Genomic DNA, 27,589 nt, shown 5'->3' with positions numbered 1-27,589 from the left:
AAGTACACGTGTGTTCTGGTGAGGGTGTAAACAAGTGTGTGAGACAGTAGGAAGGATGCATTCAATGATTTCTAAACAGCGTGGGTTAAAAGGTCCAAGGTCGCAGAGAGCCCAGAGGCAGCCTCCCCAACTTTTAAGATCATGGCTGGGAGACCTACTCCCTTACACAAAAAGATGCTACTCTGTTCTTCCATGCCTTTATTGGTGACAGCAATGGACAACAACAATGCCAGGCATAGCAAGATACCCTGGCCCAGCACCTGGGGTGGGAAGCAGGCACTGCAGGGCCACTGGCACATTCAGCTCCAGCATAAGATCCACTCTACCCAGGCCACGTCCCCGAATGGGGAGGAGGCCATTTGTCCAGTTTGTATGTATGGATCAGCCTGTCCGAGTGTCTGGGACGCTGCCTGCAGGGTGCCCCTGTCCTTGGCATGTGGTAGGGGCTGGTGTGAATACAGCGTGGCATCCCCCGGTGGACGGCCAGGCCCCGGTGCTGACGATGGGGGATAGGGCTGGAGACTGGAGGAGGCAGGGGGCCAGGCACAAAGTTCACTGCGGGGCTACATCCTACAAAAGAACCAGCCATTATCAGAATGGGCTTCTGGCCAGGGTGAGCCCAGCTCTGCCTTCAGGCAGTTCTGGTCCTCCAGGGTGAGTTTCTCTGGGCTTCAATTTCCCCATTTGCAAAATGGCAATACTACTTCCCCTACTTCCAAGTCAGGAAATTGTGACAATCAATGAGCTAATTAATGAGTCTACGGATGCTGCTCCAGACTCAGCTGTGACTGAACCCAAGCCTGGGGGGCACAAGGGCTACCCAACTCCTCTCAGCCCACCTGGACACAGGAGGCTAGGATGGGGGAGGTTCAAGGGGATGCTGGGAAAGGTGTGCTGGGAGGTTGTAGAGGCACCTACCTAAGTGGGGTGGCATCGAGCAGTCTTCTGTTGGATTAAAGTTGAAGAATTCATGGGGTGGGAAGGGCTGGCCTGGGAAAAAAGGGGGATCCTGGGGCAGGAGTGGAAACAGAGGAGGTGGGGAGGGCTGAGGAAGAGGGTAGGGAAAATGCATGGGAAGGGGTAAAGGAGAGGGTGGGGGCAAGGCCAGCTGCTCCCTGAAGGCTGGGGTCTGCCCCTGGCTCCCCTGGAAGAGATGATCCGGCTCTGGCCAGTCCTCAATCCATGGGTCTAGGAATGGGATGGTTGTTTTAGGTAGGCCTGGGGAGCCAGGCCGCCCTGAACTGTGGCTGTCCACACTTCTAAACCTCTACTCCCTCCTCTTGGAGAACACAGCACCCTCTACTTCCTACACAGGTTTCCTCATCCCCTCTCATTTCAGGCCAAGCCCAAGCTGCACTCTTTCTTCCCTGCCTGTCTCAATAGTCAGTGGATTTGCCTTTGTTCTGACCTCATGCTCCCCTCCAGTCTCCTCCCTCTGTTGCCCAGCTCCTGTATCTTTAGCTTTTTCCTCTCCCAGCTCCTTGCCACAGACCAATAAATAAGCTTAGTAAACCTTCTCTCTTAAAAACAAAGATCCTGTCACTTCCTTCTCCCAGTACGCCCTTGTTCCTTTCATATTTCCTCCCACAAAGAGTATTTTGCCCAGGTGCCATTCTCTCCATCAACTGCTCACTACCTCTTTTAACCCTACTCCACTCCTTCAACACTTATCCTATGAAATGTAACCACTTCCTCGCTTCCTGACAAGTCACGTGGCCAAGAGCCTCTGTCCTCCCTGAAAGTGACTCTACCCTTGTCTCCTTTTGTTTCCTCCATCAGCCCCTCTTCCCTTCCAACTCCAAAACATGGCTATTGTTTTGCTCTTTCCATCTGTTCACATTCATGCCCTCAGCTGCCATCTCCCTGCTGGGCATCACTGACTCGAAATCTACTCAACATCTTCACAGTACCTCAAAGAGATCTGCCCTAACCAAACTCACCAACTCATCCTCCCACCCAACTCTTCCCTTTGATATTCCTACTTCTGTGGCTCCAAACTGGATTCAGAAAACCTGAGCCACGATAAACTAGCCTTACAACCTTTAGAGCAACCCTTCATTTGTTGGGGATCAGTTTTCCAACTGATTTAGATGAGATTTAGTTCTCACCTAAAAAAACAAAGAAATTGGACTATTATATAATCAAGATCCTAATTCACTTCCCTGATGCTCCAACTCCAGGCTAAAAGTGACATTCTTGACCTCTCTATGCCCTCACATCCCTTAATGCTACTACAGCCTTCTAACATGACTCGTGTCTCCAATTCAATAAACACTATCCTGTAGGTAGTATGTACACAGCAATTGTCCTAGACAAGTGGCTTAAAGGGATGAGTTGTCAACAAGTGAGGCAGGAACCTTAGCCTTGGAGGACACGATCCAGGGCAGAAGCAGACATGGAACAATCACCCACGATGTTCCCTTTATAAGCAGGCAGGAACTGAGGGGGTGACAGCACCAGCCAAGGGGCTTCGTTGTTTCTGCCACACTGTCTGGATTACCTTTCCTCTGTTTCTGCCTTTCCACCCCCCACATCTACTCCTGTCTAAAAGTATTCCCATTCCTTTTCCGTTTATCTGTAGCATAAGGGTCTCTGACATGCTGCCTTATGTGCTCAATGCTCACTCACATACACATAGGTGACCACACGGCTAGACCATACAGAAACCCAGGGGAAGGAAGGAGCACTCAGGATCCACAACGGTCCTTCAAGGGGCCTCTACTCCCCTTGAGGATCTCTGTCCTGTTGTTTATGAGCCCTATGCTTTGAGGGCCCTCTTTGCATCACTACCGTCCCCACTTGTGGTAGGGCTCACCATGGGGATAGTCACGCTTTGGCAGCTCCACACCCCAGGCATCAGCCACGTGGGTCAGAAGCAAGTGTGAGAGGTGGCGGTGGGCATGCTGGTCCCAGTGGACACCGTCCCGGTGACGGTGCTGTACTGCATGCCGGAAATGAAAGTGGAGATCCAAGACATCGAAGCAGTGGTCCCCAGCCAGTGTAGCGCTGTAGAAGTTCCCTTCAACCACATCCCGCCGCAGAGAGCCTGCCAGGGGCTGGAGCTGAGTGATAAAGTGCAGCATCTAAGAGCCACAGAATGAAGCAGGTTTGGAAGGGAGGGTCCTCTATCTACCAGTCAGCTGCCCCGTCCTCTATCCTAAGGGGCTCTGGTCACTTGCCTCAGGCAGAAGGAAACCCCCAGTGACACGCTCTCCTAGGGGCATTGCCATGTTCCACACCAGCAGGCAGGAGTCTGGCAACACCTGGTCCATGCGCATGAACACCCGCTCCAGGTTCTCTCGGTAGCTCTCCATCGAGCAGCGGCCATACCTGTTGGGTAGCACAAAGGGTGGGCAAGAGCACAGGGGTGGGTGGCCTCTGAGCCATACCTCCACCCCTGGTTTCCCTCTCCCCCCGCCCCAACCTGGAGAGATCCCAGAGGCAGGAGTTGATGATCACCAGGTCCGGGGCAGGCCCATATGTCAGCTCCTCCAGGATTCCCTCGAGGTACTCGGAGTAAACGCGGGTGAGGAAGTAGAAGCGTACAAGGTGGTGGCCAGAACCCGAGCAGAACTGGCGGACCTCTCGGTACTGTGTCCCGTTGTGCAGCTCACCCAGCTGACCCCCAGCCATCAGCTGGTCCTGTTCAAAGCTCAGCTCCCCCTGCCCACCCCCCGACCCAGCTGGTCAGACCCATGCCAGGGAGGAGGACCCTACCAGGCCAGAGTCTGTGCCCACCCACCACTGGCATGGCCACCAAGCTTCCCTCACCTTGGCTTTCAGCTGGGCGGCTGTGAGCAGTGAGTCTTTCTGGAGCAGAAGCACCAGGTCTTTGTACACAGCCCGCTGGACTGCAGGGAGACAGAGATCCTGCGGCTGAGGCAGGCTGCACTCCACCCCAGCTCCTTCCAAATCCAGGCCTCCCATCTTCCCAGGGCTGGGGCTGCCCAACACCACCTTTGTGGAGTGTTGACTTAGAGACAGAAGAGAAGGTGAGGTTACAAAGTCCTGGCACTACCTCTGTTCCTTCTAGCTGTACATCACTTCTCAACTCAGTATATAGTGACCCAAGATCACCTGGCAGAAATAAGTCAGCCAAGTCACCCAAGAGACAGACAGCACAATCCACTGCTTCCATGAGGGACATTGTGGGGGACTGTCAGGAAGAAAAATGCTGAGCAAGGATGGGGTGAAAAGCTTGACAGGCTACATCTGTCAGGACACCTGTGTAAGGCGTTAGGGAAATAAAAAGAGAAAACCTACTGGACTGTTCCAGACTAGGTATCAGGAAGGAGATTTGAGATGGAGGCAGAGGGTTCAGATGCAGAAAACAGGCCGCAGGTGTGGGACCGGGAAGTGTGATTCTAGAAGGGCACTCACTTGAGTCCCCCAAGATAACCACGAACTTGTTGTGTAGCAGCTGCTGGACTTCAGAGGCCTGGAATTGGACCATGGTGCTTCCCAGCGGGCGGCGCGCCTTCTCGTTCTCCAGACAGAAGACCATGCCGCCGCCAACAACGACGGGCTGCAGGGTGGAGACTCAGGACAGGTTGGCTCCAGGGCCCACACGGAATAAACGAGACCAGCGGCGGCCCCTTCAGGGCTGCTCTGGGCTACAGGGACGAGGTGGCGTTAGCAGAGTGGGGCCCATGGTGGCGCCGGTCTCCATTACACTTGGCACATGAGGCAGGAGGTCGCCAGGTCCGCAGGGCTCCAAGACACCGAGGCGCTTCCCGCGCGGTGCAGCCCTGCGCCCCGCCACGTGCCCGCCGCCGCCCCGCGCATGCGCGCGCTCGCTCGCGCCAATTACCGAGTCCCGGGGCGCCGCGCCGTTCACCCGCGACCCGGGCAGGCCCGCACACCGCGCGCCACTCCCGCAGCGGGGTCCGGGCCTGGCCTCATGTTCCCGCGCCCGAAGAGGCCGGTCGCTTCAGCACAGCCTCTGCCCAGCAGAGCCCGTGCGTCCCGGTTAGCGGTCGGTCCGCAGCCCGACGCCCAGCACTCTCCATGCGTGAGTCGCAGAGGCCCGACAGCGCCTGGGCCCTCCCCGCCCCGGGCTGCGACACTCACAACTCCCACTTCCGGTCACCCATGTCCTGCTCTGCCCGACCCCCCAACGCCCGAGGGGACAGGAAGGCAGCAGGGGTGGCCGCCGTGGGGAGTAGTAGCCAGGGCCCGGCCCACCCGGGCGTGGGAGGGGCGCGGCGGCGGCGGCCAAGTGCAGCCGCCCACAGCGGTGACGGCCGTGGCCGCGGCCTCGCCACGTGACCCGAACGGGCGGAAGCGGAAGTGCCTGCCTGGAGCCCGCGCTAGGTGCGTGTCCCCTCGGCGCTGGCTGGCTGCCACCTGCACCAGCTATGGACTGCTACACCGCGAACTGGAACCCGCTTGGGGACTCTGCCTTTTACCGGTGAGCCGCCCCGCCCTGCCTCCCACGGTCTGGCTTATCCCGCTCGCCCGCCGGCTTGAGTCTCTGAGCGAAGCCGGACGCGCGCGTCGCGGTCTCTACGGCGCTGGGGTCCGCCCCTCGCCGGCTCTCCCGCGGCGTCTACCACTTAACACACAGCCACCTAGGGCCGGGCCTTCCCCTTCTCCGGAGAAGGAAACTGAGGCAACCGTAGTGGTCACACAGGTAGCGACACAGCCCAACTGAAGCCCAGGGCTGTCAGCCTCTGGAAGGATGCTCAGATCACGTTGAGGGTGGCCGCCCACGGGTGACAGTGAGTGATCGGTCTCCTGCCGGGAAGTGCTGCTGAAGTCAGACCAGGGGTGCTCCTACGGGGGCCTGCTTGCACGGCGGGCGGGGTAACAGTGCTGACCAAGGCCGGGAGAAGGAGGCGAATCGCCACTAAATCCAGAGGCAGCACGAGTGAGGACCCCCTGCTAGGGGCAGCCCTCTTATGGGAGTCGTGGAGTCCTAAACCACTAATCTTTCTAAAGTGTAGACTGATCACATCATTACCCTAATTAGGATTTTTTCCAATGACTTCTCTTCTTTGAAAAACAAAGTACAAACTCCTCGTGTTATATCTATAAACCGGCCTTATTTGTCTTTTCAACTTCGACTTCAATTTCTTCAACTCCTACCCAAATCTGTGTTCCAGTTGCACAGAACAGGATCCCAACACATCATGACGTTTCAGGGCTCCCTGTGTTCACACCAGCCTGCAGTTCCTTCTGTGAGCACTGCCATTTCCCTCTTTACTTCACTGGAGGATTCTTACTCATCCTTCAGGACTTAGTTTAAGGGTTCATTCTGAAACCTTCCCTGATTTAAGCCCAACAGACTTGACTTTCAGCTGACTTTCCTTTGGGTCTCACAAGACCCAGTGCTAAGGTCTGTTATGTATGGCACAGTAGGGCAATGTTTGTATAGGTTTCTTCTGCTAAACCAAATTCCTTGAGGGCTGAGAGCATTTCTTGCATCTCTTTATCTCCAGTGCATATTTAGAACAGTGCCTGCTGTGTAGTGGTTGCCTAATAAAGTTTAAAAAAATACTTTATTGATTGCAACTAAAGATCACAAAGGCATCTCGTTGGGGTCTTATTTCAATAGAAGACAACTGTTAATGCTAGTGAAACTATATACCATTGTTATTCACATGTTAAAACTTTTCACTGTAATCTTTAATACACAAAATGTCAGCCCTTAACACTTCTGAGGTGGACAAATGCCTTGATGCAATTTTTAGAGATCTGTTGCATTTGTTGTTTATTTCTGATTCTTATAAATGTGCCTGTACAATGTGAAAAAAGTTGCAAAAATAAAAATCAGGGAAGTCAGTAGGAAATAAGTGATTTAAACTTTTTGTGGAGAAGGGTTGTCAGTTGACATAGGTAGCGTGTAATTTGGTGTTTACGACACAGCATATACTTTTAAAAATATTAACTTGGGGCTTCCCTGGTGGCGCAGTGGTTAAGAATCTGCCTGCCAATGCAGGGGACACGGGTTCGAGCCCTGGTCCGGGAAGATCCCACATGCCACAGAGCAACTATGCCCGTGTGCCTGCAGCCCGTGCTCTGCAGTGGGAGAGGTCACTGCAATGAGAGGCCTGCGCACCTCAGTGAGGAGTGGCCCCCGCTCACTGCAACTAGAGAAAAGCCCGCGAACAGCAATGAAGACCCAACGCGGCAATCAATCAATAAAAAATTAATATGTATTACTTTTGAAAATATATGTTGCCTACACAGGCTTATTAAATAGAGTACTGAAAATGGTGACCTCATTGCCATAGAACTCCTGGTTATCATATGAAGTCTTAGCTTTGTTTATACACCAATAAAATTTTACTATCTTTTTTTTTTTTTTTTTTGCTGTATTGGGTCTTCATTGCTGTGCGGGGACTTTCTCTAGTTGCGGCGAGCAGGGGCTACTTTCATTGCAGTGCGTGGGCTTCTCACTGCAGTGGCTTCTCTTGCTGTGGAGCACAGGCTCTAGGCGCGTGGGCTTCAGTAGTTGTTGGCTCGTGGGCTCTAGAGTGCAGGCTCAGTAGTTGTGGCACACGGGCTTAGTTGCTCCGCGGCATGTGGGGTATTCCCGGACCAGGGCTCGAACCCGTGTCTCCTGCATTGGCAGGCAGATTCTTAACCACTGGGCCACCAGGGAAGTCCCTCAATAAAGTTTTAAATGAGTGTAAATGTTGAGTACATGCTATAGACATGATCTGCATGGCTAGCCTACCCTTACCTGTACTGTACCGCCAGAAGGGAGTAGAGGTATAAGCCTTGCTGCAGACGATGTGTTGCTCTTGGTAATGGGTGTTGAGCCTTTCTATGTACTAGACACCATGCTAAGTACTTTATGTGTATTAAATTGTCTAAGTCTCACAGCCCCATGAGGTAGGTATCATTATTTTAACCCCATCTTACTGATGAGGAAACCAAGGCACAGAGAAGTTAGGTGACCAGGTTACACAGATAGTGGAGCCAGGATTTGAGCTCGGTCTTCTTCTAGAACCTGTGTTAAAGCATAGGGTTTTTGTTTTTAAGTAGGAAAATAAAATAAGTAGAAAATATTTTAGGTGCAGATACTAGGTTTATTTGTATTTGTGCATAACCTTATGCCAAGACTTAATACATGTTCAAATAAGTGAATGAATGATAAACAGGGTGGCGGACATTTCAAGTCCTATCTACAGGATGGGATTCTTTTGCATTGGAAGTAATGTTCTGGAAAAATCACTAATTTGGGAGGGCAAGGAGAGGTAATGGTGATTAGTTCTTATGAGGCTCCAGAATTTTAACCATTTTTATTCTAAAAACCCAGTTTGAGATAATACCATTAAATAATTTTGCCCAACCCTTTGCCACACTGAATGTATATTGGACCAATAAAAAGACATGGACCTTTTCTGCCCTCAGAACTTATAGCCAGCAGGGAGACAGTTGATAACCACTAATGACTCTGTATTTGTTTGATCATAAGCAGTGAGGTAAAGGAGAGTGTAGGGTCCTCAGAAAGCATATAACAGATTGGTAAGTCAGAAGAAAAGAAGACTTTCTGAAGGAAACAATACCCCATCCAGGAGATGAGTAGACCTAGGTGCAGGGAATGGGATCCAAGAAGAGCATATACAAAGGTCCTGAAGCGAGAGAGACAGGGACACTCTCAGTGACCTAAATAGAGAGAGCCAGTGTGGCTGGAGTGCCACAGACAAGGAGACAGGGTAAGAGACCACTTTATCTGAAGACCAGTGAGAAGCCTAAGTGAAAGGATTGATGTGATTGGATTTGCAGGATGTGTGTGTGTGTGTGTGTGTGTGTGTGTGTGTGTGTGTTTTAAGTTCCTCCTGGAGGCAATGGGGGGACAAGTTGGAAGGGGCAAGCAAGAATGGAGACTGGTTAGGAGGCTGGTGGAATAGACCAAGGAGAAGTTGATGGTGGTGAGCACTGGAGATGGAGAGAAGGGGACCAATAGGAGAGATATTAAGGGGGTAAAATTGAAGGACATTGTGATGAGTTGCATTTAGTAGGGAGGAGGAAGAGCAACAAATCGAGGATGACTTGGATTTTTGGCTTAACATAATGAGAAAGGAAGAGTGAGTTTGGTGGGGAAAAGGGTGAGCTTGGTGTTGAACACAGTGTTTCAGGTACTTTATTTTTTAATAAATTTATTTTTATTCATTTATGTATTTATTTATTTTTATTCTTGGTTGCATTGGGTGTCTGTTGCTGCACACGGGCCCTCTTTAGCTGTGGCGAGTGGGGGCCACTCTTCGCTGCAGTGTGCGGGCTTCCCATTGCCGTGGCTTCTCTTGCTGCAGAGCACCGGCTCTAGGCGTGGGGGCTTCAGTAGTTGTGGCTTGTGGGCTCCAGAGCGCAGGCTCAGCAGCTACAGTGCACGGGCTTAGTTGCTCCGCGGCATGTGGGATCCTCCCAGACTGGGGCTCGAACCCGTGTCCCCTGCATCGGCAGGCAGACTCCCAACCACTGCGCCACCAGGGAAGCCCTTAGAAACATCCTTTATGGTGAAGGAGACCGAAGATACATTTCGTACTTGTGGAACTCTTCGTAGAAGAGAGGTTGACTGTTTTAGTTGGTTTTATGGCTTTGTACGTTTGTCTGTTTTGCACGTATAAACGTGAACATTAAAAAAAACTGTGGTTAAATACACATAATATAAAATTTACTATCTTATTCATTATAAAGTACAATTCAGGAGTGTTAAGTATATTCGCATTGTGCAGTCAATCTCCAGAACTTTTTCATCTTGCAAAATTGAATCTCTAGGGCTTTCCTGGTGGCGCAGTGGTTGACAGTCCGCCTGCTGATGCAGGGGACACGGGTTTGTGCCCCGGTCCGGGAAGATCCCACATGCCGCGGAGCGACTAGGCCCGTGAGCCATGGCCGCTGAGCCTGCGCGTCCGGAGCCTGTGCTCCGCAACGGGAGAGGCCACAACAGTGAGAAGCCCGCGTACCGCAAAAAAAAAAAAAAAAAAATTTGAATCTCTATACCCATTAAATGATAACTCCTCATTCTCCCATTCCCCCAGCCCTGGCAACTACCATTCTACTTTCTGTCTCTATGAATTTGACTACTCTAGATAGCTCATACAAGTGAAATCATACACTATTTGCTTTCTTGTGGCTGGCTTATTTCATTTAGCATACTGTCCTCAAGGTTCATCCATGTTGTAGAATGTATCAGAATTACCTTCCTTTTTAAGGCTGAATAATATTCTTTTGTATGTATATACCACATTTTATTTATGCATTCATCTGTCAGTGGACACTTGGGTTACTTCCACCTCGTGGCTATTGTGAATAATGCTGCTATAAACAATGGTGTACAAATATCTCTTCGAGACCCTGTTTTCACCCAGAAGTGGAATTTCCGGATCATATAGTAATTCTGTGTTTAATATTTTGAGGAATTATCCTACTGTTTTCCATGACAGCTGCACCGTTTTACATTTCCAGCACAAGGATACTTTAGTAGTATTTATTTTTAAGGCAGGCTGGAGTCAAGGGATTTCGGGGGTGATTGTGGTCTCTCTTCGGGGCCTGGGGATTTTGGAACTGATGGATTATTCCCCAAGGCTAGGCCTGATGCGCTTCTTCCTCCACAGTGATCTGACAGCTCAGCCTGGACAGGCTGGAGATCATCTATTTTCACACAAGCTCTTCTCTTACTGCAGTGGACTGTGCTTTTCCAGCAGTTCAGCTGCACTGCAGCAGGGATTTTGTCACTGTTTCCCGGAGGGGGCTGGAATTGAGACTACCATACCTGCTAGATTTAGTGATTTTCTGGTATTAGACCCAGGGTCCATTTACTGCTGCTCTGGGGATTTCCACTTCCAGGACCTGCAGGTAGAGGAGAAATATGTAGCTGACCTTCCTCACGGAAGATATGGCCTAGCGTCACAGAGTTCTCACCTCTAGACTTTTCTGAGATGCTGCTCTCAGTCTGTCCATCCACGCCCCAGGCCAACCTCGAGGCATACCTTGAGTCACCTCACTGTCCCTGAGAAGCCTTCTTTACCTTGAAGGCTTGAAGAGGTGGCCCATGCTTTGCTGCTCTTCGCTCCCTGACCCTTACTCCTGTACCCGTATGCTTCTTTCCCACCCCAGTCTGTGTCGATGCTAACCTCCTGGACTGCAGCGAAAGCCTCCTTGGGTCTCTCCTGCCAATCGCTGACTTCACCTTGTGCTTCCCAGAGAGCTGGAAGTCATTGCCTAGAAGAGTGTAGGGTTCCCCTGACGAAATCTGCCTGTTGTGTTGCCAACCTGCCGAGGAGGTGTGCCCCGTCTCCCTGCCTTCTCAGAAACCATGCGCCGTCCATCCACCCTCCCGCCACCATAGGTTTCTCCAGCTGTTGTTACGCAGGACCCCCTGCATCAAGGTCACCTGAGGTGCTGGCTGCACGCAGCTTCCTAGGCCAGATCTACTCCATTATCTCTGGGTTGGGTCCTAGGAATTTGATCTGTATTTTAACAAGCAGCCAGGTGTTTCTTTGCTGCAGGAAAATTTGAAGACCTCTACATTGTTTTCCACGATCCTTACCCCCAAGGGCTCCCTTTCAGACCTCAACCTCTATATTCAAATCTCCCCATCCTAACAAAAAATAAACTTCCCTATTCAAAAAATAAACAAGTCCCTCCTCCTCACCTCACCAAAGGTCTGAAAACTGCCACCTATACTTGCTTCCATTTTCTCTCTTCCCACCTATCACTCACTATGGTCTGACCACCCTCTTCTCAGTGACATCCTGTTACTGCACTGGACACAGCTCAGGCCTCATTTGAGCTTGACTGCCTGGGGCATTGGATAGAGGTGACCTCCCTTTTTTCTTGGAATTTGTATATAACTTTTTACAGTGAAAAATTTTAAATGTACAACAGAGTAGGAATAGTAGAGTGAATACCCATAGCCATTGTTTAGGCTTAAAAATTGTTATTGTGTTGTAATACATTTGCTTCAACTACTTGTAAGTTTAAAAAAATTTAAGAAAAAGTTCAAATATACGTAAATGTTCTAAAAGTAGTGTAGTGGACATCCATGTGCTCATCATCACCCAGCTTCAACAAGTGTCAGCACTTTGCCATTCACTTTTCATCTACTCGCCCCCCATCCCTCAACACACACACACTTTTTGGGACCATTTAAAAACAATATCCAGACATCTTTTCAATCAAATACATTTTCTGCTATATTTTAAAGTAAATTATAGGGCTTCCCTGGTGGCGCAGTGGTTGGGAGTCCGCCTGCCGATGCAGGGGACACGGGTTCGTGCCCTGGTCCGGGAGGATCCCGCGTGCCGCGGAGCGGCTGGGCCCGTGAGCCATGGCCGCTGGGCCTGCGCGTCCGGAGCCTGTGCTCCGCGACGGGAGAGGCCACAGCAGTGAGAGGCCCGCGTACCACAAAAAAAAAAAAAAAAAAAAAAGAATATAAAGTAAATTATAGTCACACCTTAAATGTGTATTACTTTGAAAAAAAAAGACAGTTTCCTAGAAAACTATAGTGTTATTTCACACCAAACAAAATGAACATTTAATATCATCTAGCAACCAGTCCTTCTTCAGACTTCTCCAGTTGTCTTCAAAATGCCTTTTTATAACTGGTTTGTTCAAATTGAGACCCAAATAAGAATTATTCATTTGCTTACCCACCCCACCCCACGCCCGCACTGCGTGGCTTGTGGGGAATCTTAGTTCCCTGACTGGGGATCGAACCTGGGCCCCCGCGGTGAAAGTGCTGGGTCCTAACCACTGGACCACCAGGGAATTCCCTGCTTATCTCTCTTAATTAAGTCTCTTGTAAACTTGAACATTATCATCCTTACTCTCACCCCTACCCTTTGTTTTCATGACGTTGACTTGTTTTAGAGACGTAGTCGCTTTCTGGATTTGTCCCCTTGCTTCCTCGTGGTGCCTTTGAACTTTTTTCTCTATCATAGCCTGTATTTCCTGAAACTGTGTGTTAGATCTAAAGGCTTGATCAGATTCAGGTTGACATTTTTGGCAGAAACACCTTGTACAGTGATGTGTGTGTGGTGTTCATCTGGAGGCATCATTGTATCGGGTTGTCTGCTACGAGGGAAGTTGAGATTGACAGGTAGTTTGGAGGCTGATGGCCACATCCTCACCCGTTTTCCCTCCTGTGACAAGCAAGTGGTCTGTGGAATGTGACACAGTTAATATCACTGTGATTCTAATTAGGAGACAAACCATACAGTGATTAAATAGGGGAAGTTTAGTATAAAGAACTATTAAACAGTGATAACAAAGTAACTATAAGATAAAATAAAACTGTCCTTTCCTAGGGCTGAGGAGAAAGGAAGGACAAGTTGGGGGGCGGGGAATGCCCTTCTCAAGCTGGGGTTCCTACCTCGCTGGGGAAGGTATAGTTGCAGCCCACTGGATGGTGGGGGAGTTGCTGGTTTGCCTGGGCCAGAGCTGGTCCACAGTCACTGGACAAGCAGGAAGCAGCCCTCCTGGGCACAGATAGGGCACAGGTGAGCCATAGCTGGTGGCCAGGTTCATGGGCTTGCACAGGGGGCACCAGTATGAGCAGGAGACCTGGAGCATGCCGTGTCTTGTGGAGAGAACCACGGGAAGGTGGATGCCAGTCCAGGCCAATGCTGTGAGGTCACCAAGGGATTGTGTGTTCTGGGTGCATGGTATCACCAGATGTCCTCATACCCACACTGCTGACTGACCTTGCAGCTGCTGGAAACAGCCAGAGACACCCCTCCTCCTACAATATCCCTTTACTACAGGGCCCTCTACTGAGAAAGCTTAACATCTAGCTCTCTGTGGAGCATGTATTGAAGGATGAATTTGGAGCTGGGAGGCAATAATTTGATAACTGGCACAGTCCATTCTTTGGCTGATCAGCTTCCACAAGTGCCCTCTACACTTCAACTCCCTCACAACAACAAAACAACTTTATATTTCTGCTTAACAAGATACCATCCTTCTTACAAGTAAACTTCTTTTTCCCAAAGTGAGAAGACATACAGTCTTAACAGTCATTGTATCAATCACTATATTAGTTACTCCTCAAATTGAATTACAGTCCCACTGAATATTCTGTTACCTAAAAATTGAATTTTAAAGTTAACCTCTAATAATTTGTGTATAAAATAAAAATGGGAAGGAGAGAAGATAGTGGCTGGTATATATATATATAAACGCATGCATACAACAAACACAGAGAAAATACACAAAGTGGCTATAGTCTTCATTTCTGTAACTGGTCACAAGATCATAGTATCTATGGCTTCCTTTTTCAACTACCCATCCCATATTTCCCTTGCTCTCAGCCAGAACCTTCACTGCTCTGCTCTTTACATAGTGAAGTGACCCAAACCTCAGTCATTCTGCTTTTTTTGATTGCTGAGGTTTTTCATTAACCTTTTTTGTTAGACACGGAAGTACTAAGAGGTGCCCCAGAGGATCCCTTGGGTTTCAGACAGTCCTCCTTGCCTCCATTGTGTAGCAGCAGCTTGATTTCCCCTTGGCCATCAGGATAATCACTTCAACCAGTAAATTAACCCCATTTTCTTGGCTGTTGTTTCAGTGGCATAAGGAGCCCCAAATGGCAAGGTAGCACCCTTTATATATATATATATATATATAAAAATATAAATTTATTTATTTATTTTTTGGCTGCGTTGGGTCTTCGTTGCTGCCTGCGGGCTTTCTCTAGTTGCGGCGAGGGGGGCTACTCCTCATTGCAGTGCATGGGCTTCTTATTGCGGTGGCTTCTCTTGTTGCGGAGCACGGGCTCTAGGCGCGCCGGCTTCAGTAGCTGTGGCACTCAGGCTCAGTAGTTGCAGCACACGGGCTTAGTTGTTCCACAGCACGTGGGATCTTCCTGGACCAGAGCTTGAACCCGTGTCCCCTGCATTGGCAGGCGGATTCTTAACCACTGCGCCATCAGGGAAGTCCCCAAGGTAGCACTCTTATCTTCTAATTCAGTGAATCCATAGTTGTGTCCCCTGGTGGAAACATTCTCCCCTTGGAGACTAAGCTCTCCAAACCAATAGGTCTCAAAGTTAGTGAAACTGGAAGCAATATTTTAATGAGAGTCATTAGGTGTAATAGTGAGAGGAGCCACTCCCACTTCCACTCCTTGATTCCAGGTCCCCCATATTCTGACTGTGGAGGAGATAATACTATATAATGGTCTCTGATGCAAAGCATAAGCTTGCATCCTGTAAGACAGGGCCCCATACTTTTAGGATACTGTCTCCCAGTGGGTGCTTTAACTGAGTCGTCAGTACATTTAGACCAGCCACTTCTGGGTAATGGGATATATGGTAAGACTTGTTGATTCCATGGACCTGAGCCCACTGCTGCACTTCCTTTGCTGTGCAGTGAAGTCCTTGATTAGTCGCAAGGCTTTGCAGAATGCTACAACGGTAGATGAGACGTTCTGTTTATTTATTTATTTATTTATTTATTTATTTATTTTGCTTGTGGTGCGTTTTAGTTGCGGCATGCGGGCTCTTAGTTGCATTATGAGGATTCTTAGTTGTGGCATGCACACGGAATCTAGTTCCCCGACCAGGGATCGAACCTGGGCCCCCTTCATTGGGAGCATGGAGTCTTACCCACTGGACCACCAAGGAAGTCCCATGGTACATGAGACATGCTGTAAGTCCACGATGGTAGGTGCTAGCAAAGGCATTACAGGTAAAGAAGACAAATCCACATCCAGAATATGTATTCCAGTGAGGACAAATCTTTGTCTCCTCCATGATGGAAGAGGTCCAGTGTAATCGACTTGCGGACTGCTCCCCCTGGGAATGGTGCCATACTGGGACCATGTATTGGTCTCTGCTCTTGGCCGATTAACCACTCAGCAGTAATGTTAGCCAGGTCAGCCTTGGAGAGGGAGGCTCCCAAGACATCTACCTCAAGTGAGAGCATAACAGGGTCTTCAAGTAGAGGAAGGCTAGTCTCCTCGGACACAGGAGGGCAAGCTACTTCCACTGGTAAGGAAGACTCAGAATGACTTGGGGGCTCAAGATTGTCAGTTTCATCTGGGTCTAACCAGTTATCTCCCTTCCAAGTTTCAGGATTCCTTTCTTTCCTAATTAGTGCCCTAACTTTCACATGTGCCGGAGAATTTAACTGTCATTGTTTAACAACCCATAAGATTAAACTCTGTCTTTGATTTTCAGCAGTAGCAGCTGTGTGACTACAAGAAATAAGAGATTCTTTTAGGCTGTTACAGAAGCTTTCTGCTTCTCAGACCGTGACTGCAGCTGAAAGTTAATGGACCTAACCTTGTCATTTTCTCTTTGTAAATGTTCAAGTACACTCAAAATAACCCATCCACACCACAGCCTTTATAATCATCGTTATTGCCATACAGTCAAGCACGTGTTTGACTTGGCATTTCACTACACTGAACTACAGGTTTGGTTAATTGTGATGCTGCTGCACGCAGTGGGTTACTAGCATCCGTTTTGCATTGTCAGGGAACACGGCACTGCACCCAAGCCCAAGCACATGACCAAACCAGTCCTCAAATCCCATCTTTAGGGGTCTGTCTCCTGGGGCCACTCCCTGCACCAATTAGTCTGGGTCCAGTCAAGAGATGTAGACTGGGCAAGTTTAATAAATGTAAGGAATTATTAAGCTGTCATAAAGAGTAACTATAAGATGTGAGAAATTTTTATATGGTAGCCTAGGGCTAAGGGCGAGTACTCAAGAAACGACAAACTTGGAAGGAGGGACCTTCCCCAGGCTGGGGTTCATTTCAGACCTCAGAGAAAATACAGTTGCAGCCCGCCGGATGGCAGTGAAGTTTACCGGTTTCCCTGGGCCAGAGCTGGTCCACAGTTGCTTGGCCAGCAAGAAGCAACCCTCTGGGGTTCAGCAGGTAGGGGCCACAGGTGAGCTGCAACTAGGGGTCAGTGGTGTGGGCGTGCAGAGGGAGTTGGGGAGCTGATGCCGGCAGCCTGGAGCACTTAGTGTCTGTAAGGCAAGCCACAGCCAGTGATTGGGTGCATGGTTGTGCAGAGGGGGTCAGTGGAAACAAGGCTACGGGCAGGGCAGTCAGTGGCCTGGCATCTTGGCATGCAGAGGGAGTAGGGCCTGGTGTAGGCAGGAGGCCAGGAATGCCATGTCTGTCCAGGGAGCCAGTCTGGGCAAGCCTTGGAGGTTGCTGCATGGCTGGTCAGAGCTCCACCAGATGTCCTCACACCCTAGCTGCTGGGTGACTGCCCTGCTGGAAGCAGCAGGAGAAGCCTCTTCCTCGTGCAGTGTTCCTCCAGCGCCCTCTACTGAGGAGGCTTAACATCAGGCTCACTGTGAAGGAGAAATTCTTAAAAGAATACTGTCTGTTATCACAAAACACATATGGAAGAGTGAATTTGGAGCTATGTGTCAGTGAATTGATAACTGGCATGCTAGGTCTGTTTGGATATCTATCTTCCCATCAGATCTAATCTAAGGATTTTAGTAACGAAAGGTCAAAAGAAATGTACATGGGGTTGAAAAATTCAAATAATGCAAAGGTATATAGCCTACAAATTGTCAGTCTCCCTATTCCCCTCCCCCATTCACCACCCTCTCCAAAGGTAACCACTGTCTCTCCACGCTGGCTCAGTGTGGAGGCCTATGAGAGTTCTTCTATGTATTTACACACATACGTGTGATTATATGTAAATATGCTTATAAAAATATGTGCTCAGTTTTTTATAGTGTAAGTGGATTCATATGGTTCATACTGCACTGCAGCTTGCTTTTTTTACTTAACAATATATCTTAGAGGCCACTTCATGTCAACATACCCAGTCACTTTGTTAATAGGCACATAATATTCCCCAAAATGGGCATAAGTAGTTTATTTAACCAGTCTCATTTTAATGGGCATTTAAGGAGATTTTTCCAGGATTTTTAAAAACTATTTTAAACAGTGCTGCAGTGAATTCATACCTTTGTGTACTTGTGCAAGTAGTTTCATAGGTTAGACTCTTGGAAGGAAATTGCTAAGATAGAGTGCATACACATTTAAAAATTGGATACATAAGTGCTTCATTCTCTTCCATAAGGGTTGAACCATTTTACACTCCCACCAATATGTAGGAAAGTGTTCATTTTTCCACATCTTCAACAATATTCCATGTTATTTATTAACCTCTTAATTTTTTGCCATTCAGATAGCCAAAACATAAAAATAATTTTTAAATTCATATTTACTTAGTTGTTAAGTATGTCTGTTCATATCCTTTGACTATTTTTCTATTGTGTTGTCTCTACTGATTTGTAAAGGAGTTCTTTACGTGTTCTCCATGATAACCCTTTGTTACAAATGTTACAGATTTTTTCACAGTAGTCACTTGACTTTTATGTATTAATGTTTAACATACACATGTTAAGTTTTATGTGATAACGTCTATCAGTCTTTTCCTTTTTAATTTCTGGGTTTTGTGTCTTACTCTGAAAGACTTTTCCATAGTTCACATTATGAAAATATTAGCTTACATTTTTCTCAAGTTTTTTATGTTTCGTTTTAAAATATTTTCACAGTTATGATATAGCCCTTGACCATTTTTCTTTTACTTTTATTTTCATTTTTTTTCACAATTAATTAGAGCTTTTTTAAAAAAGTATTTTTGTTTTTATTTATTTATTTTTGGCTGCATTGGGTCTCCGTTGCTGCTCGTGGGCTTTCGCTAGTTGCGGCGAGCAGGGGCTACGCTGTTGTGGTGCGCAGGCTTCTCATTGTGGTGGCATGTCGTTGCGGAGCATGGGCTCTAGGCACGCGGGCTTCAGTAGTTGCGGCACGCGGGCTCGGTAGTTGTGGCACATGGGCTTAGTTACTTCGTGGCATGTGGGATCTTCCCGAACCAGGGATCGAACCCATGTCCCCTGCATTGGCAGGCAGATTCTTAACCACTGTGCCACTAGGGAAGTCCTTAACTTTAGTTTTTAAGTGTATTCAATATCTGATATATATATCTGTTTTCATATTTTCAAATGTTTTTAAATATTATCCAGTATTTTCTCTTTCAGATGACATTTTTTTGCCCCCCCCAGATGAACTGTAGAATCAGTTTGTGCTTCCCTACCCACCAGAAAATTGGACTGATTTTTAATGGAATTCTCTTGCATTTATACATCCTTTAGAATATTTCTTCATGTCTTCTATATCCTTGAGTAAACTGATTTGATTTTGCAAAAAATGTTTATTAGGTTTATTCTTCGGTGTCATAGTTTTATTGCTATCAAGAGTTATATTTCTAATTAGTTCTTGCTATGGTATAGAAAACTAGTTGGTATAGAAAAAAATATATTGATTTTTGTTGATCACTTACTGAGCTCTTTCTTTCATTGTTCCATAGACTGCTTTGGATGTTCTAAGTAGACTATCTCGTTATTTGTAAATGAATAGTAGCAACCTCATTCCTTCTTCAAAATGGAAACCTCTGGGGGTTTTTTCTTAAATTATTTTGGCTAGAATGCCGAGAAGAATGTCAATAGAAAGAAATGATGGACATCTTCCTGATCTTTAACGGGAAGTTTCCTGAAATGATACTAGCCGAAACACCCTCCTTCTTGAACATTGTCTTCTCTTGGTATCCTGGTGTAGTGTCCACTTCTTCTCTGTCCCCTTTTCCCCACCTCCAGCCTTCAAATGATGGCATGCCTCAAGCCTCCTACTCTGTCTTCCCATGCAGCACGTCTCTTGGTGATCCATGCATATCTCAGATTGCAGTCATCTCGTGCCAGTTTGCCAGTTTGTAATTTCAGTTACCTCCTGTGAGTCAAGCATTCATATATCGGCATCTGCAACCCAGGACTCTCCCTAGCTCTAGGCTTACTAAAGAGCTCCTCTTGGATTTCTTTCAGGCACTGCTCACTCAGTACCTCTAAAACTGAGTTCATTATCAACAGGCGTTGAGCTGGACCCCTGGGTGTAAAGCCCATAACCAGATTCAGTGTTAAGAACCAGAAATAGAAGAAAGGCTGTCTATCCTGGGAGGCCCTCCTGGAGGGTCTTATTTCCTGCTAATGCAGGCTCAAGCCAACCACCCCACCCTAGTCCCACCTCACTTTGTGCCCTGGATATTGGCCACACAGCCTGCCCTCCAAACACCCTCTGCTCCCTCACCTGCTATCCCTAAGCATGCATGTGGTCAGCTGGCCTAGCTGTTTCTAGTCATCACCCCCCTCCCTGCCCCTTGGGGGGGAACAGATGGAGGCATTAGGGGCTCCTCTGGGGCTCAGCCCATCTGGATGCAGGATCATGACGAGTCTAATCTCTGTTTGTCACTGTGTGGGCAGGAAATATGAGCTGTATAGCATGGACTGGGGCCTGAAGGAGGAACTGAGGGACTGCCTAGTGGCCGCTGCGCCCTATGGGGGCCCCATTGGTAAGTTTCCCCTCTGGCACTGCATGCTCTGGGACCGCGGGATGAACTTGGGGTCCTTGCTGTTGGGTGGTTCTTGCTGGCATATGCTACCCACCCCCACTCCACCCTACTGAGATGCTTTTAATCCTGGTTCTCGGGAGGCCTGCCACATGTGGGGCGGGCCTAAGGAGCTAGTTCATAAGGCCTGCTTCACATGGGGTGGGCCTGGGCAGCTAGGACAGAAGGTTTCTTCTCAAACCACAGCGCTGCTGAGGAACCCCGGGCGGAAGGAGAAGCCTGCCAGCGCACGGCCAGTTCTTGAGATCTACTCAGCTTCTGGTGTGCCTCTGGCCAGTCTGCTGGTGAGCACCCTGCCTGCCCTGCGGCTGGGGGCTGGCTGGACAGGGTTCTGCATCCCGAGGACAGCTTCCGGAACCTCCCTCTCCTCTGCAGTGGAAGAGTGGGCCCGTGGTGTCCCTGGGCTGGTCAGCTGAGGAGGAGCTGCTCTGTGTGCAGGAAGACGGGGTCGTGCTGGTTTATGGGCTTCATGGTGACTTCCGGAGACACTTCAGCATGGGCAATGTAGGGGCCCCAGGGGGCTGGGGAAAAGGGATGGAGTCTGGGAATCTGCTGCTCCCTCAACCCACGGCCCCTCTCTCCAGGAGGTGCTCCAGAACCGGGTTCTAGATGCCCGGATCTTCCATACTGAGTTTGGTTCTGGGGTGGCCATCCTCACAGGGGCCCACCGCTTCACCCTCAGTGCCAACGTGGGCGACCTCAAACTCCGCCGGATGCCAGAGGTGCCAGGTGAGCCCTGACACCCCTGAGGCAGCATTCACTGCCCACAAATGTGCCTCCAGTCCATGGGACCATCAGAGGCAGAAACTGTGGGCTCTGGTCAGCCTGAGGTTGTCCTCTTCCCTGGCCGCAGGTCTGCAGAGTGCACCATCATGCTGGACCACAATGTGCCAGGACCGAGTGGCACACATTCTTCTGGCTGTAGGACCTGATCTTTACCTCCTGGATCACGCAGCCTGCTCTGCAGTGGTGAGAGGCCTTGAGTGGGAGTGAACTGGAGGGACTGGGGGAGGCAGTGGGAGGCTCTGAGAAGTCAGTATCTTTGGTGTCCTCCCCGGCCCTGCCCCAGACACCCCCTGGCCTAGCCGCAGGAGTGAGCAGCTTCCTGCAGATGGCTGTCTCCTTCACCTACAGACACCTGGCGCTCTTCACAGACACAGGGTACATCTGGATGGGGACAGCGTCTCTCAAGGTGTGATCCTGGGACAACACAGGGGCACCATGCCTTGTCTAGGAAAGATCTCTTGTGGGTAGGGGAAGGGCTTTTGAACCAGACTGGTGACTGTTGAGACAGGACCATGACATTCCCTGCACCCTTTCAGGAGAAGCTGTGTGAGTTCAACTGCAACATCCGGGCTCCCCCGAAGCAGATGGTCTGGTGAGGATGAGGGTGTTATCCTGGGGGTAGAAGTGGACATAGCCTTGTCTCCTGGGACAAGTTGATTCATCCTGTCTACTGACCCAGCCAAGTGGAGCTTGAATGTTGTCTTCTCTGCCAGTGCATATTTGAGGGGCCAGTCCCCTGTGGGCCCCAGATACCCCTGGGAGTTGACAGCACAGGATGAGAGGGAAGCAGACCAGTCAGCCAGAGGAATGGGATAAGCGGCAGCAAGCCTATGCAGGGTTGTCCCAAGGCAGAGTGATACAAGCAGCGATGTGGGAGACATGGCTGTGGACCAGGCATCCCGTGTGTCCGTGTCCGTGTGTGTGTGTGTGTGTGTGTGTGTGTGTGTGTGGTGCTGTCCACAGGTGCAGCCGTCCTCGCAGCAAGGAGAGGGCCGTTGTGGTAGCCTGGGAGAGGCGGCTAATGGTGGTGGGCGACGCACCTGAGGGCATCCAGTATCCTTGGAGGGCTGCTGGGGGTGAGGAGGGGGAAGGAGGGTCGCCTGCCCTGCGCCATCTCTGGGTGCTCTTAGGAACCTTGACCAAGCTCAGGTTCGTGCTGGATGAGGACTCCTACCTGGTGCCTGAGCTGGATGGGGTCCGCATCTTCTCCCGCAGTACCCATGAGTTCTTGCACGAGGTTCCAGGTGAGGCCCTCATAAGAGCACCGGGTGACCCAGGGCAGGGGCTCCTCGGCACCACAGCTGCCCTGGGCCGGTGCCCCAGAGTAGGATCAGGGTACTGAGGTAGGGATGAGGGTCTCCTGACCCCCTTTCCCACTTACCAATTTCCTCCCAGTGGCCAGCGAGGAGATCTTTAAAATTGCCTCAATGGCCCCCGGAGCGCTACTGTTGGAGGCCCAGAAGGAATATGAGGTAAAGCCTTGGGCTTCTCCTTGGGCCTCAGGATGCTGTCCTTCCCCTTCCCCTAATTGGCCCAGCCCATGCCCCTGCAGCCAAGTGCTACCTGTCAAGACAGGGGTCCAGACAGGACATTGGGCTGGGCTGGGCTAGAGAGAGCTGGCTCAGGTGGATTGAAGGGACATGGTGTCCTTCGTGTGGTGATAGGGAGGGGCAGGGAACCCCCAGTCTAGGCACAAGTCAGGGCTCTATTGAGAGGTCTCAGGGCCCTCACAGGCAACTGTGGGCTGCTATGGGGGTGCGTGTGGGCACCTTGCGGGGAGGACTGAGTGGGCTGAGGGGATTTGGGGCCTGGCCTCTGCAGCCTTCCAAACCAGCCCATTTGAACCACAGCCCGGAGGGGTTAGGGGCCAGACATGGAGGTGTTCTCAGTCATGACGCACTGTCCCTGGCACCTTCCCCCCTCCCCAGAAAGAGAGCCAGAAGGCGGATGAGTACCTACGGGAGATCCAGGAGCTGGGGCAGCTGCCCCAGGCCGTACAGCAGTGCATCGAGGCCGCGGGACATGAGCACTGGCCAGACATGCAGAAGAGTCTGCTCAGGGTTGGGCTGGATGGCAGGGCTGGAGGGAGGGGGTGCTGGGCAAGGGTGGGCTGGCAGAGAGGGAAGCTCTCTCTTGCCCTCTGGCTCTTTTCAGGCGGCCTCCTTTGGAAAGTGTTTCCTGGACAGATTTCCACCCGACAGCTTTGTGCGCATGTGTCAGGACCTTCGTGTACTCAATGCCATTCGGGACTATCACATCGGGATTCCCCTCACCTATAGCCAGTATCCCCAAGTGTGCTGACAGGGTGTTTACTTCCAGGGGTGGAAGGGCAAGGGGATGGAGATGCCTCCTGAAGGTCCTTGGCAAATAGGACTTATCTCCCAACTGGATCCTTAACCAAATAAAATGCAGATACAAGCAGCTCACCATCCAGGTGCTGCTGGACAGGTACAGCAAGCCCAGGGTGCTGGGAGGAGGGCCGTAAGTGGGTGGGCATTACAGCCCCTGGTGTGCTCTTGTGGTCACTGCTCGTGATTCATTTCCTTGGGATCTGGGAGGCTGGAGTTACAGGCTGGGACCACTCTGCCCTCTTTCTACCCCACTTTATCCCTTGTGCCCTCCACCTCCCTTGTCTGCCAGGCTTGTGTTGCGGAGGCTTTACCCCCTGGCCATTCAGATATGTGAGTACCTGCGGCTTCCTGAAGTGCAGGGCGTCAGCAGAATCCTGGCCCACTGGGCCTGCTACAAGGTGAGGATATAGGACAGAGTTTAAGGGCATTTAGGGGCTTACAGGCCCTGGTGAGGTGTAGGAAATAAGTGTAGAGCTGAAAGGGTGGGTCCTGATCAAGGCAGTGGGGGTGGGGGTTAAGGGGTGAGAGCCAGGTTTGTGTGACACCCCCTTCCCTCTGCAGGTACAACAGAAGGACGTGTCTGACGAGGATGTTGCTCGTGCCATTAACCAGAAGCTGGGGGACACACCTGGTGTCTCTTACTCTGACATTGCTGCACGAGCCTATGGCTGCGGCCGCACGGAGCTGGCCATCAAGGTGCGGGTGCCTAGCCCTCCCTGGATGCTCTGATGTGGGTGTTAGAGGTCCCCAGGCCAGCTCCTTCTCTCTGTGCCTTCCTCCCCACCCCACAGCTGCTGGAATATGAGCCACGCTCTGGGGAACAGGTTCCCCTTCTCCTAAAGATGAAGAGGAGCAAACTGGCGCTAAGCAAGGCCATCGAGAGTGGGGATACTGACCTGGGTGAGCAGGGTTTGGGTGAGGACAAGGCTGGGGACCCTGGGCTGAGGAAGGGGCTGGGCTGGACCCTCATCCCACCTTATTGTCCCATAGTGTTCACGGTGCTGCTGCACCTGAAGAATGAGCTGAACCGAGGAGACTTTTTCATGACGCTTCGGAACCAGCCCATGGCCTTAAGTTTGTACCGACAGGTGTGTGCAGGGGGCAGCGTGGGGTGGAGCCTCCTGAGCCCTTGAGTTGGCTTTGCTGACTGCCCACCTGCTGTGGCCCCAGTTCTGTAAGCATCAAGAGCTAGAGACGCTGAAGGACCTTTACAATCAGGATGACAACCACCAGGAGCTGGGCAGCTTCCACGTCCGAGCCAGCTACGCTGCAGAGGAGGTCTGAGGGCCGCAGGGCGGGTGGGGCCCACGGGCTGGGCCAGTGGTCTGGCTCCTTCTCCAGGAGTCTAGGCCTTGAATGCAGCACATACCCCATTTGGTCCTCACTGTGGGGGGAGAGCTTGAGAAGACATGAGGCCAGGCTGGGGATTGGTCCCAGGGGAGCTGGTCTTTCCATTAGGGACAGCAGAGCCGTGTGCCCAGTGGCCAAGGCTGGCAGTGGCAACCCTGGGCACAGCGATGGGGGAGAAAACCATAGCCTGGGTGGGAGGGCCGAGGTCCTTTGTGCTATGAACTCAGGTGTCCCTTCTTGCCCTTGCAGCGTATTGAGGGGCGAGTCGCAGCTCTGCAGGCGGCAGCCGATGCATTCTACAAGGCCAAGAATGAGTTCGCAGCCAAGGTTTGTCCCGTTCTTCTCTAACAACCTCCTCTCCTCCCCTCCCGGTCTTCCCTCCTTGTCCCTCTCATCCCTGTCCTGCCTTATCCCTGTCCCCAGGCCACAGAGGATCAAATGCGGCTCCTACGGCTGCAGCGACGCCTAGAAGATGAGCTGGGGGGCCGGTTCTTAGACCTGTCTGTACACGACACGGTCACCACCCTCATCCTCAGCGGCCAAAACAAGCGTGCGGAGCAGCTGGCACGTGACTTCCGCATCCCTGACAAGAGGTAGATGAGGGCCCGGTGTGCCTATAGGTCCCAGGACCCCCTGCCCCTCCTGGAACACCTCCATCCCCAACTTTCCCACAGGCTCTGGTGGCTGAAGCTGACCGCCCTAGCAGATCTGGAAGACTGGGAGGAGCTAGAGAAGTTTTCTAAGAGCAAGAAATCACCCATCGGCTACCTGGTGAGATGGGGCCCTCCCTCTACCCCACCTCCAGTGAGGTAGTACTGGGGAGAGGGCCAGGCTCAGACAGTCTGTTCACACATCTGTTCAGCTCTCCCGCAGAGCTAGTGGGAGCTTCCTGGGCCAGGCACATGGGAGGATGGGCCTGAGTCTGCCTGCAAATGTTGAGGAGGAGGGAGAATGAGCTGCTTTCCCAAAGGAGGGCCACAAGGGACACCACGTGCCTGAAGGAAAGTCCTGTTTGGGAGGGAGGGGCACAGGGAGGGCACATATGTGAGGCAGTGGAGGATGTTGAGGGGTTTGTTTTCTGTGGCAGGTGGTTCAGAGGTGTGGTGGGTCGGTGGGATAAGGGCAGCCATGAGAGAAAACTCAGGCCCTGGGAGGGCAGGAAGGTGCCTGCTGTGAGTGAGTAGCAGTGGATGGTGGAGTGGACACATGGAAATAATTGGTCCCAAAGCTCTAACAGATCTTTGTGGTAGGTTGTTTCTGCCCAAAGAATGTTGAGATCACAACTGTTGTATGTGTATGTTGGGTGGGAATGGGCGGGCATTATACAGACTGAAGGGTATATAAAATACATTGGGATAATAAATCCACTGGACTTTGCTCATAAGAGAGAGAACAGGAGGTCTCTGCCTTATCTTCCCTCTCCACCCTCTCCCTCTCCTAAGCCCTTTGTGGAAATCTGCATGAAACAACACAACAAATATGAAGCCAAAAAGTATGCTTCCCGCGTGGGTCCCGAGCAGAAGGTCAAGGCCTTGCTTCTCGTTGGGTGCGTCTGCTGAGAGCCCTAAGGGTGCTGGGTGGCTGAGCCAGTGGGCTGATGAGAGGCATGGTTTGTGCCCTTGGGCAGCGCAATACCATCTCCCCTCCTGCTGAAACCCCAGGGACGTGGCTCAGGCTGCAGACGTTGCCATCGAGCACCGGAATGAGGCAGAGATGAGCCTCGTATTGTCCCACTGCACTGGAGCCACAGATGGGGCCACGGCTGACAAGATTCAGCGGGCCCGGGCTCAAGCCCAGAAGAAGTGAGGGGCCTACCTGCTCATCTCCGCAAGCCCTGGGCCTGGCAGAAGTGTCACTGCTCATCTAGCTCTTACCCCAGAGCAAAGCCTGAAGAGCTGGGGTGAGAATGAGGGTTCTGGTTGTAAATAAAGTCGAAACATTTTAGAGTACTTGTCTATGGAAGTCCATTCTAAGCAAAAGCAAGCTGGAGGCAGAACCTTCCAGATACCTCAGCAGAACCATGTGTTTGATTGTGGGGTACTGGAGAGGGAGCTTCTCCAGTGATATTTACAGACCCCTCTCCACAGTTACCAAGGAAAGTCCTCTCAAGCCCACAGCCCCTAGGAAGATTATGGGGAAAGGTGGCACAAAACATAATAAGCACCAAGTCATCAAGAACCACACTGAAAAGCATTACACACACACACACACACACACACACACACACACACACACGAAACATGCTAAACACTTTACCATTGTTTTCATTTATTCCACAAGACAGCCCTGTGAGATAGTTAATATCACCCCATCTTACAGAAGAGGATCGAGGACGGGGGAGCAAGTATGTGGCAAGATGGGAATTGAAACCTTATTGGACATTTGGGAGTCTTAGAGCTTCTCCTTGGCTGTTGTGACAGAGGAGGGATGACTCAGCTGGACCTGAAATCAGGCCCTCTGAGCAGGGGATCCTGAAGGAAGGCCCCCCTGGTTTGCACTACAGTGAGAATTGGAGGACTAATGAGAGGCATGTGGCCATTGGATTGGAGGGATCAAGGAGGAGCCTTTGGAAGCCCTGCCCCTTGGATAGTGGTGAGCAATTCTGAGTGGTCTCTGGGCTGAAGAGAAAAGGAGAATGGAATTCTCCTTTTGGCAGTTCTGTCAAGGAAGAACTGCAAACTGGAGACCCCTGGCTCCCCACTCCCCTCAATG

At 50.7% G+C, this 27,589-nt stretch overlaps 2 protein-coding genes across 2 annotated transcripts; one reads left to right on the top strand and one right to left on the bottom strand.

The window, feature by feature from the left end:
• Window positions 1-190: 190 nt before the first annotated feature.
• Window positions 191-4,896, bottom strand: PCED1A (PC-esterase domain containing 1A). The gene is made up of 8 exons (XM_082670431.1): window positions 4,811-4,896; window positions 4,381-4,525; window positions 3,772-3,851; window positions 3,425-3,663; window positions 3,180-3,330; window positions 2,816-3,062; window positions 919-1,188; window positions 191-570 (listed from the first exon to the last, which is right to left on the bottom strand). Exons 2-8 carry the CDS (start codon window positions 4,502-4,504, stop codon window positions 323-325), a joined length of 1,359 nt encoding a protein of 452 aa, XP_082526557.1. The 5' UTR covers window positions 4,505-4,525; window positions 4,811-4,896; the 3' UTR covers window positions 191-322.
• Window positions 4,897-5,342: 446 nt separating this feature from the next.
• Window positions 5,343-26,815, top strand: VPS16 (VPS16 core subunit of CORVET and HOPS complexes). The gene is made up of 24 exons (XM_082669605.1): window positions 5,343-5,410; window positions 20,245-20,333; window positions 20,577-20,674; window positions 20,766-20,894; window positions 20,975-21,119; window positions 21,244-21,359; window positions 21,460-21,582; window positions 21,713-21,768; window positions 22,140-22,229; window positions 22,326-22,420; window positions 22,572-22,648; window positions 23,105-23,236; window positions 23,331-23,458; window positions 23,589-23,624; window positions 23,817-23,925; window positions 24,089-24,223; window positions 24,319-24,427; window positions 24,518-24,615; window positions 24,698-24,805; window positions 25,127-25,204; window positions 25,301-25,470; window positions 25,552-25,648; window positions 26,320-26,423; window positions 26,539-26,815. Exons 1-24 carry the CDS (start codon window positions 5,358-5,360, stop codon window positions 26,681-26,683), a joined length of 2,520 nt encoding a protein of 839 aa, XP_082525731.1. The 5' UTR covers window positions 5,343-5,357; the 3' UTR covers window positions 26,684-26,815.
• Window positions 26,816-27,589: the final 774 nt, after the last annotated feature.

Source organism: Grampus griseus, assembly GCF_964374135.1.
Source record: "Grampus griseus genome assembly, chromosome: 14".
Taxonomy (NCBI): Eukaryota; Metazoa; Chordata; class Mammalia; order Artiodactyla; family Delphinidae; genus Grampus; species Grampus griseus.
This window is presented reverse-complemented; position numbering and strand designations above follow the sequence as displayed.